The sequence below is a fragment of the Gadus chalcogrammus genome, chromosome 13 (assembly GCF_026213295.1).
Source record: "Gadus chalcogrammus isolate NIFS_2021 chromosome 13, NIFS_Gcha_1.0, whole genome shotgun sequence".
Classification (NCBI taxonomy): Eukaryota; Metazoa; Chordata; class Actinopteri; order Gadiformes; family Gadidae; genus Gadus; species Gadus chalcogrammus.
The window spans coordinates 16,459,970-16,471,530 of NC_079424.1; the positions used below are offsets into that span (position 1 = coordinate 16,459,970).

General features: G+C 41.3%; 1 protein-coding gene and 1 long non-coding RNA gene across 2 annotated transcripts; both read right to left on the minus strand.

Moving 5' to 3' along the window:
- Positions 1-1,644: 1,644 nt before the first annotated feature.
- On the minus strand, positions 1,645-6,991 carry gnl3l (guanine nucleotide binding protein-like 3 (nucleolar)-like). Its single transcript, XM_056606895.1, has 15 exons — positions 6,916-6,991; positions 6,773-6,816; positions 5,855-5,965; positions 5,631-5,747; positions 5,442-5,525; positions 4,367-4,502; positions 4,155-4,258; positions 3,889-4,033; positions 3,715-3,802; positions 3,267-3,444; positions 3,025-3,167; positions 2,804-2,940; positions 2,410-2,570; positions 2,118-2,289; positions 1,645-1,747 (listed from the first exon to the last, which is right to left on the minus strand). Exons 1-15 carry the CDS (start codon positions 6,926-6,928, stop codon positions 1,689-1,691), a joined length of 1,692 nt encoding a protein of 563 aa, XP_056462870.1. The 5' UTR covers positions 6,929-6,991; the 3' UTR covers positions 1,645-1,688.
- A 1,694-nt stretch (positions 6,992-8,685) lies between these two features.
- Positions 8,686-9,858, minus strand: LOC130402647 (uncharacterized). The gene is made up of 2 exons (XR_008903950.1): positions 8,971-9,858; positions 8,686-8,825 (listed from the first exon to the last, which is right to left on the minus strand). It is a non-coding gene; the product is annotated as an uncharacterized LOC130402647 (long non-coding RNA).
- Between the last annotated feature and the right edge of the window lie 1,703 nt (positions 9,859-11,561).

An 11,561-nucleotide genomic window follows, 5' to 3' on the forward strand; every position in this document is an offset into this window, starting at 1 on the left:
CAAACAGATTAGCCGCTTTCAAGTGGTGAGAATGAAGACGTCCCTAACAATGGTGAAGTGTTGACACAACCCAATTAGGAAGGTATGTTTTAAACATGAACAGATAAAAACAAAACCCCTGTTCCAGAGAATTGGGAAAGTGGCAGTTGAGTGCCTGAATTGCGAAACTACAACTAGACCAAACTAGGGACACCGTTAAAATGTGGGCCCTCCCCTTTCACTTTATTTAACACAATGTACAAGTCCACTACATTAGTCCGGTCGTAGATATTTCACCGTTAAAGAATAACAGCTTTCCATTTGCCCAAGGCAACACGGAAGTACACCCATTTATAGGTGTTGTATTCCAACGGAAATGCATAAACCAACAACCATACTACATACCTGTGTATATTCACACCGCACACCCTCTTCCAGCTCTACGACTAGGATCTTTAATGCTCCTTGTGGAAATTAACCTGATTAATACAAAAACATAAATATATATATATAAATCAACACATCTTGAAATTTTACTTTCAATGGGAAACAATAGGCTATGTTTTGTTAAAGGTCAAGACACGTTGCAGTAACGTTATGCTGCATACATCGCAGTGGTAAGAGTTGTAGATCAGAAGTTATAAAATAGGATGAATGTGACATTATTCAATGAGTCACTCGAGACCTCAAGCCTTGGATCTAGAGTTAGCGGTTTGTTGATCAACAAACTATCCACACAACGGTGGTAACCCACATTCTTCCGAATAAATTCTTATTTTACCTTAGTTTATGCAGCATACGTCAAGTTAGAGATAAACGGACAGACCTGATCATATATTGATGCCCTACTGCTGTCGAAGAGCGATGTTAGCTATGAAGAGCTCATTAGCACCTATAGACAGCATTGATTACTTCAGAGTTTTGATAGATTGAGAATCTCACACTTTTAACAAAAGTGTCGTTAAAACCAACCTTATTCTAATAATAATTCAAGTTTTAGCCAGAGGCCTTTCTGCGTTCAGCGGGCTGGAGGGGCCATGAAGGGGAAGTGGGCTTCAGCTAGCGTCGCTACTGGCGATCCCCCCGTCAGCGAGTTCCGTCAACAGCGTGAAAAACAATAATATGCACATACTTTCTGAAAAGTGAAGGTTTAATGACAGAGTTTTGTCCCCGCTGCAGTCCCCCTGCCATGTAATTGTAAAAACTGCGAATCGAGCCTGTTGATCAAACTATTATTAGCCGTTAGCCGCAGTGCTTAAAAGTTGTTTACAACGAAGATGTGGTCATCCGGCACATAACCCGGAAGTAGTTTAGGCAGAGGCTTCGTGAACGCTCCTCTGAATCACTGACGCATCATTCCGCCATATAAATAGGGGACTCGTGTGGCACCTTTAATACTTTATAATTATGTAACAGACGTGTGTTCAGTAAATACCATTTCTTTGGAATACAAAATCATTACTGATTCCACCTAGCCATTTTATCATGCAAAACACATTAAATTTTACCGATGGATAAAAATAATTTGCATCAACTGAACACCAAAAGCCTTTGTCGAATTATTCCATGGACTTGACCCTAAATGGGAAAAAAACTAAACTAAACTCGGCCCATTTTCTAACAAAATTTGCCATTATTTTTAGAAGATTGAATTCAATAAAAAACAGCACAGAGAATCTTTTTGGTATTTTTTTTTATTTATACCAGTCTTAAAATGAAAAATTCATTGCAGAGGTCAACGTATCAGAGAGTTTGGTGGCAAGTTTATCTAAAAAGGGAAGAAATTAGTAGCTCAAATTAAAATCCCTTTCAATCAAAGTATAGTCGGACTGTATAAAAAACAACTAAATCTAAACATTAGTAATGTGCCAGTTGCTATTCTGACCAATACATCCCGTTATATTGTCTAGTAGGAAATAGAATGAGGAAGAAGGAAACCAAAGCAAGAATATACATACATTTCAGCTGAAACTAGTCTAGTCTGGGACATGCACAAAAAAGCCACATGGAAACATTCAAAATAATTAAGAAATAAATATAATCTAACAAAATATAGCTTTAGTTTACCACTGAAAGACTACAAAATCTATATTTTTTCTTAGTATTGACAGAAATTATATTTTATTTTGTATACAGACCTGCTCTTTTCTGCTGCTTTTTCCTCTTCTTCCCGGCAGCCTGAAGTGCCTGGCCTTGGTGCAGAGGGTCTACATACAGGATATCCTTCAAATCAACAGGTTTGGGTGCTGCCTCTGCAGAGGCACTGGATTTGGCCTTAACAGATTTCATCTCCACGGTCATTGGTCCAAACTATTTTGGAGAAGACAATAGCAGGGAATGAGGTTTTGGATTCATAACACAAATATGTACTAAAAAAAATCTTTGCTAGTGTAAAAACCTTTAACCTTTCAATAACACCTGCCACTCTACCTCTGTGTCTTGGTCATCGTCCATAGATTCAGTTTCATCTCTTAGTTCTAGGTCTTCGACAAGGGCCCCCTCCATCGCCAAGTCACACCCTCCCTCAGCTGGAAAACCTTGCGTCATCCCAGCTGTTTCCATGCAGAATCCCATTTGGACCGTGGATGATTCTGAAACATATAATACATGATTTATTATGTAGCCTCACAGAGGACGAGATATTTTTGCAAAGCCGCTGCATTATAGACCTGGCCTGTTGGTTGTCAGTTGAGGTCATGGGTAGGTAGGGAATTTATTTTATTCTTTTACTTTATTTTTTCCAGCGCCGTTGAATGATAGGTAGGTTGTTTTCATTTAAAAAGTTTTTTTTTAGGCCTTGCAAGAATACAATGTCTATGCCTACCTGCAAGAACTTCCTGATTTCCTTTCTCAAGTTCGTCCCAGTCAAACGCTTTGCCCATCTCTGTAACAATCTCTGCACTGACATGGGTGGGGAGAGTATGGGTCTCTGGAGGGTGTGTGAAGTAACTGATCCTTCCTCTGTATGACAAAAAGAAAATCTTTAATAAAAGACAGGTGATATATCGTCCCTTCCAGGCCCAAAAAATGCTGAAATTCACCCACCCTGTCCAGTCGATTAAGACGCTCTTTGCTGCTTTGTCACAGTCGGGCAATCCCCCCTTCTTCAGTTTGCCTTGGCGTTTGGCAAGTAGTGCCAAGAACTCCAGGGGTGTGCGAAAGTCTGGAACCCCATAAAACTCCATGATCTGGAGGTGATCAGGCATGCCAATTAGGATGGTATACAGATTAAAACCTAAAAAAAAAATAACACGCACACACACACTTTGTAATGAGACCACCCATACCTGAGGTTTATTGCAGCGTCTGAGAATGGCTTCCACAGGGGGAAGGGGGTCGACCAGAAGCTCGATTTTCACACAGTTCCGTAGAATCATTGCTGCATCGGATGTGGAAGTAGCCATGACAATGCCAGGGCAATCTAGAAGCTTTATGTGTTTGTCCAGATGTATTTCCTGAAGGCACCTGCAACACATTTGGACAAGTTATTGAACCAGGGGGATACAAAAGGAAATCTGAATTAACTATGGCGGCAAGTTACACGTTAGTAGTCAGGGTGTTTGTATCCCAGCTGAAACTGGGGATCTAGGTTTGATCCCTTATGTCTGCGGTCTAGCTGTGGGAATCCTAGTGCATGGATGTTCTAACCCCTGCCTTCTCCTAAATGACATGCATTGAATAAAAGCGGGTGCTAAATTGCTCAATATAAAAATCGATAATTGAATGTGTACTTACTTTGTCATACCAGGTGTGGCCCCAACACTGCAGGACCGCGATCGCTTTAGACTGTTAATTAAGCTGCTTTTTCCCACGTTGGGAAAACCTACATTAAAAGGCAAGGTGGCAGTAATTAGAATACATGCCAGATTTGATTAATGTACAGCAGAGTTTGAGGGAAGCTATGCTCACCGACAACACCGACCGTGATCGCCGTCTTGATGTCCAGGTTGCGGCAGTAGTTCCCCAACAGTTTCATCAGGCAGTCAGCTCCCACACAGGCACTACTGTTGAGGAGCTCTACGGTGGCCTGGGTCACCGGCACATTGCTGCGCTTCTGCTCACAGCGGGACACAAGAACCAACATGTTTCGTAGGATAGCTACTGCTGATACAAAGAACCCTTCTACCTTGATTAGTTGAAGAATTGCTCTGCTGCTGAAAGGGTTGATTGCTTACCAAGTTCTTGTTCTGTAGCTGAGTGGAGGATTTGAAAGCCACAGTGGGAAACTCATTGCGTAGATACTTGATCCATTTCTCAACTATTTCCTTTGAGACCAGATCTTTATGGTTGGATTAAAATAGAGAAGCCTTTAGATATCCGAGCAATAAGTGTAATCGCAGTTAGAGTACATCCTTATCCATAAAATGGATACAATGTAAAGACCTACCGATTTTATTCAACACCAGGACTATTTTCTTGTTAGTCCCACTCTGGATGACGGCCTGCTCCACCTGCGGGCACCGACATCCCAGAGGGTCGCGTGCATCCAGGACCTCTAAGATCACATCGGACGCCTCCACCACCTGAAACCAAATGTTATAATGTATAGTCATACTATTTACATCCTTCCATCTTACGCTTAACCATTTTGAACTTGATACCTTTACCCTACTTCCAACACCTTAACCGTTTTTTGACGAATTGCCTCTGTCACACTAAATTTGTACCGGCTGCCAAATTTGTACCGGGCGCGTCATCCATACGTAATCCATTCCAAACCTGCCTGTCAGCAGATGATCGCGTCGTCCGTTGCCGGGCAGGTTTCAAAAAACATTCGCGCTCATGTTGCCAAAGACGAAATAACATAATACAGTTAACGGATCGCTAAATAATGTAATGTTTTGTTGGGTTCATTAATAAACACACGATGTATCTTGGAACAGACATCAACATGCAGCGCGCCAATCCAACTGCGCATGCTCCGTGTGACGGTCTAATAACTGATGTTGATATCATTACAGATAACACTTGTTTTTACTTTATATTTGTATTGTATTTAATTGTTTAATAAAATTTAGCAAGTAAACTGAGTGTTTAAAGCGGGTCAAGGACGAAATAGCACAATACAGATAACGGATCGCTAGATAGAAGGTTCGCGAATGTTCACGTCATTCACGTCATTCGCTTCGTCCGTTGCCAGGCAACGGACGAAGCGATCATCTGTTGCCAGGCAGATTTGGAGTGGATTACGTATGGGTGACGCGCCCGGTACAAATTTGGCAGCCGGTACAAATTTAGTGTGACACCTCCACTTAATAAGAGTGAGAAATGACCATTGAATTACGGGAGACACCATATTATGGGACACTATTCTCTGTAAAGTGTATTACCTACTATACCTGTTCTTAGTGGCAGGTGACAGACAATCAGCATCTTTAAGTACTAATAAGCCAATGCAAAGGTCATAAAAATGTCTTTGTTGGTTCTTGGTAGAGATTTATGACTTCATGATTGCTCTATACCTTTTTGAATTCTCTGAAATAGGCCTTTCTTGAATTCTCATTTTCAAAATTGACATGCTTCTCCAAATTCTGCATCTCCACTTCCTGCAGCAAAAAAAAAAGAAGGTAAACAAGCGAAGATAAACAACAACAAATACATTAACAATCTACTATAACAGTGATTCTACACACATTTGAAAGAAATCCTACCTTGATCTCGAAATCTTTCTGTCGCTGCAAGATGTCATCCTGAAAACTATTGAGACTCTTTCTCTTTATCAGTTGTTGTTCTTTTGAGATTCTCTGCTTTTCCTGGAGCTGCAGAAGCTGCTCGTGAAACATCAGGGATCAACTAATTAGTTAAGATGATTACATTTTCCCCAACGAGAATTGTGATTTGACATTCTTAACCAACAAGGAAAATAATGAATCACCCGTTGCTTCCCAATTTCTTCTGGCTTCTTGTGGTCTTTAACACGCCTCATCGATGAAGGGCTTTTTTGCTTTAGCCTCCCCAAACCTTCGCTTTTGTTCCCTTCGGTTGGCTGGAGAAACATTAAATGTAATGCATCAAGTAAATTTAAAAAGTATCAGAGAAAAGAATGGTCTGCTAAGTTTTCACATTCAAAATATTCTAACATAACATATATATATATATATTGTATTTTAAAACCATTTAAAGAAAAACATCAAATCCATCTGTCAACTAAAATATGGTACGATTTCTTTAATTTTCCAAAACTCACTGAAATGATCTTCAAATCTGATGAAACCCTGATTTGATAACCATTTAATACAGAACAGGCTTTCTATGATTTAATAGCTCTATATAGAGCAAATTCTGGATGCACATATTGTTGACTATGATCAATGCTACAGCCAATGTCCCTGTTGAAAGATAGCCCTTCTGACGTTACCTTTGTTATAAGTTCTCTACAGTATTGACTGTAATTATATATAACTATTATAACTATAATTGCCTAGTTAGCCGCAAGCAACCACAAGGACGTGGTGACGTCTTAGTCGCCATTCCGTCCATAAACTTCACTAATCATGAAAATATAAGTCTTATCTGATTGTATTTATGGCAAACGTTGATGTTTGTAAAAAGTTTTGCGAATAGGTGGACGCATTCTCTTGCAGATCCTAGTCAGTTCTATACAGTCAGTAGAAAAGCTCAACAATGTGTAAACATATTATTTAGTTTCAAGCAAATATTCGAAACGTGTCATCCAACGCAAAAATCGAACTTTATAACCAGATTTAGACCATAGTCTCGTAATGTGGACATGTGTTGCGTATAGTAGCCACTGTACTAGCTTTAGCTTTAATGTTACACGTTAACCACTTACCCTGGATTTCCCGTGGAGGGCGATGCGCTTTGCCTTTTTTTTTTCTGTAAAACGCAATGACAATTATCCATTTTAGGCGACAATAATGCATGCACACAAAAACGACTAAATATGAATGACGATGTTGTAAACCTATAACGTACTTGTTTTCGACATGTCTTCCACCCTGCCTCACGTGTGCTACTAGAAGGCGGAAATGTGTACGGAATGACGCGCATAACAACATCCGGTTAAACTTTACATGAATATGAACTAATACATAATTATTCAAATAAATATAATTTCGAGAATAATAAATATATTATATTAAAGAACAGGCAGGGTTCAGAAAGGGAAGATCCTGTGCAGAACATATATTCACACTGCGACAGATAATTGAACAGAGCAATGAATGGAGGGCAACCATCTACATTAACTTCATTGACTTTGCTAAAGCATTTGACAGCATCAACAGAACAGCACTGTGGAAAATTCTAAGTCATTATGGAATTCCCAACAAAATCATCTCTATAATCAAGATGCTATACAGAGACTTTGGTGCCAAAGTTATCTGTGGATCCAATCTCACTGAAGAATTCATTATAAAAACAGGAGTCAAGCAAGGCTGTTTGCTATCCCCACTACTTTTCTCACTTTGCATAGACTGGCTTATGAAAGAAACAAAGGGAAACAACAAAAGAGGAATATCGTGGACATTCACAGAAACTCTGGAGGACATTGATTTTGCAGATGATATTGCTTTGTTAGCCCATCGCCAAAAGGACATCCAAGGCAAAACAGAAGACTTAGCAACATATGGCAAACAGATTGGGCTAAATATCAACAGTGACAAGACTAAAGTCATGAAAATAAACTCAAAATCCAACCAGCCGCTCACCATCAATAACATGAACGTGGAAGAGGTGCAGGAATTCACCTATTTAGGCAGTAAAATAACAACAGATGGAGATTCAGGGGCAGATGTCCAGGGCAGGATCAATAAGGCTATGGGGAGCGTTTGCAGCACTAAGAAAAATATGGAAGACTTCAAAGATCAGCATAAAGACAAAGCTGAGGATATTCAAGAGCAACGTCCTCGGGGTTCTCCTGTATGGAGCAGAATCATGGAAAGTGACACAGACCATCTGCCACAAGCTAGACGTATTCCAGACTCGAAGCCTTAGGAGGATACTGGGAATATTTTGGCCTAGGACAATCTCAAATGAAGACCTCTACAGTAGAACAGACATGAGACCCCTGTCAAATGTTATCAAAAACAGAAGGTGGATGTGGATCGGACATGTGTGCAGAATGGACCCAAGCGCTATCCCAAGGGTGGCCATGAGATGGACACCACCTGGGACAAGAAAACAAGGCCAACCAAAAGAGACATGGAGAAGATCTGTGGAGAAGGAGTTGAAACAACTGGGATGGTCCTGGGGCCAAGTGCAACATTGGGCAACAGACAGGCAGCATTGGCATTCGTTGGTGAAGACCTTATGTGCTACCAAGCACGAAGAGGACTAACTAACTAAATATATTACCCAATTTCCATTTCTAACAGGTGTGTGCCTAATTCACACTGTCTTGGATGAGGAATCAAGAAAGACAAGAGCAAAGGGTTTGCAAACAACCACCCATCTCTCCCTCGAGATGAACGTCAGGGACCAGGGGCCTCATGTACTAAGGTTGCGTACGCACAAAAACGTGGCGTACGTCCTTTTCCACGCTCACGTTCAGATGTACAAAACGTGAAATGACCGTAAAAATGTGCGGTCCCCACGCCAGCTCCAGAGCTGTCGTACGCACGTTTCTACAGCTATTGTTCCTTTGGCGACACTTAGAGGTGACGCTGGGAAACTGGGAAAAAAGGTGAAAACAATGACTCAGAGTGATTTGCACATCAGAGACACAATAATGAACAATTAACACACCTTGCAATTATATGGGTGGCTATAAAAGCATGCGCAATGGATGAAGTTAGCGTTGTTAGAGGACATCGCAAATGGTCAAATCCGAAGGGCGCTGGAGACGCCGGGGCCGACGGAGCAATCCGTGCCCTCTCCTTGCTTGTCTATTCAAAAATAAAAAATTGAAGTTAATAAACACGAGTCAAAGTCTTTAATATCCTGGCATCTTTACGCACGACTTATGTGTATTGCAAGCAGCCAATTGTATGACCAGTATAATTACAGCATTTATGACTTCAGCATATTTACCTTGGGGATGATCGGTGTCCCCCTTCATGGGATCCCACCACTCCGGTGAGAGCTGTGTCACCGATCAAAGCGGCCACTCTCAAATCGAAGGGGGAGAGTTCCCCCACTCCCGTCCCCCCTCCTGTTGCGGTCACGCTTCGGCGGTGGGCAGAAACCCTCCGCTTCACCTCCACCTTGAGGTCTGACCACTTTTTTTTAATTTCAGAGTGTGTGCGCTGCTGAGACCCCACTGCATTGACGGCCTCGCAAACACGCTCCCACTCACTTCTCTTTTGTTTTGCATTTATCCCTGTTGACAGGGTTCCAAATAGCATATGCTTGCGCATTTCTACCTCGTGGAGCAAAATCTCGAGCTCGGACTCCGTGAAGTTTCGTTTTTTGCCTCTGTTCATGGTGCCAGGTGATCGGATTAAGAGGTGAATCTCAGGTCCAGAGGCCTATTTAAATGAAATTGCATATTTAAATGAGGGCGTGGACAGGGAGGAGTTTGGCACCTCGGCATATGCGCTCAATTCCACGTTGATCGAGATGTACAAAAGAAACGTGCTTGGATCCATGCGTTCGCACACTTTGATACATCTGAATTTATTTGTGCGTAAGAGAGTTTCTGGGTTTTGGCGTACGCCAAGTTTCAGTATGAAATCCACGCAAGTCTTAGTACATGAGGCCCCAGGGGTCTCATTTATAACCGTTGCGTACGCACAAAACGGGGCTGAAAGTGGCGTACGTGACTTTCCACGCCAAGGTTGTGATCTATACTTAGCTTATCTAACTAACGGAGATATGTACTTCTGGGTCCCTTGAATTCCCGGGGTCTGAGCCAAGCCCCCGGGAACAGCGCATACTTCCGCAATCCACCAGTGCTCAGCGGCCAAGCCTGGTATTGCAGCTGTTTAAGCGGGCTGTGGACGGGTCCCTCGATTCATAGTGCCCAGAAGTAGATATCTCCGTTCACTCCAATACAAGTGGCAAACAGGAATGTGTCCCCGCAAAAAAAAAATACTGGATATCAAAGGCTCATAATTATCTTTATGCCATGTTCTAAAAAAAAAATAAGTTTTCTCTTTTCAAAACGCCGATTCAAGCGTTTTATTAGGCGTTTTATGTTATTATTTTTTGCCGAAGGAGGGGTGGGCAGCTGAAAGGAGTCGTAGTGCAACAAATGTTGTTTCGGCCCGGCATTCGAGAGGGCCTAGTGCACGGCTCCGTTAAATTCTCGTGTCCGTCCGAGGTTTTCCTTTCACTTAACATGAATGACGTTGATGGTTTTTAGGCACTGCGGTGACTTTTTAACACTTAGGCTGCATCCGAATACTCGTACTTGCATACTATATAGTATGCATTTTGTAGTATGCGAAAAATCTAGCGCGTCCGAATACTGTAGTATGCATTCTGTAGTACGGAAGTCATTTCCGAATGCATACTACCGCCAAAGTGAACCACGGACCACACTACGCTATCCCACAATGCAACCGGAGTCTGGTAACAAACGAAGAAGAGATGGCTGACCCGACACCACCAACAGCGGCTTTTTATTCGTGTGTGTGTGTGTGTGTTCAATAAAAAAGGAAAAATGAACTTCAATCGTCTTTTTCACGGAGTAACAAATAACTGTAAATGTATTATTATTATTCCAAAAAAATGACTTACCAAATTTCCACATATATACAACATAACCTGCCGGTAAGTCGCTCTACGAGATGACCGACGACGACGCCTTCTAGCAGAGATATCCATTTCAAGAGACATTCGCGTAGAAAGAGACATTTTTTTATTTAATAGCAACGATAACAAGACGGAAAACAGGTAAATCTTGCCGCCATCTGGGGGGAGATACGTCATCTCCAAACATCCGGTGGAGTTTCGGCGGCGTTCGGAGGCATTCTACGCATGTCTGTAGACCGTACTACACAGTCAAGTGTAGTATGGTCAAGTAGTAGACACTAGACAGAAATAGTATGTACTAGGTATTCGGATGCAGCCTTAGTGTTTGTGATAAAAGGGATTTTTAGACTGGTTCAGCTGCTACTCAATGACTCACGTTCCTCTGCTTGCGATTCACCATTTATTGATCCATTTAATTCAAAAGATCCAAAGACAAAGAACGGGTGCATTACGGTATCATTTTTTATAATATTGTTAATAGCCTAATAAACTTTTCAGTTGTGTTAGTATTTCATTTTTAATTTGCTCGTTTAGCTGTGTATGGCAGTTAACAATGTTGGTGTATTACAATTATTTATTTGGGTAGGCTACTCCAACCACATTGCTGATCGATATGTTATCGATATTTAGTTGTATATAAATTATTGATTGCATTTTTAGTAAATAGTTGGAAGGAATCTGTCGAAAGCCAACATTCAAATAACATTGAACTGTATTTTTTTCTAGGCCTACATAGATTTACTATGTTGTTGGTGTTATATGGAGCATTCTTGCATATTTATGAAGTTAATTTATACTTCCATGCAGGGTTCGAATTATGATTCCATCTTTGTGGGGATCTCTTGAATATTTCTGCATCCGGTACGTCATGAACTAGGGCGTGGCTAGGCTCCCCTGATGCGGAAGCATATCTCTCGATGTTGCCC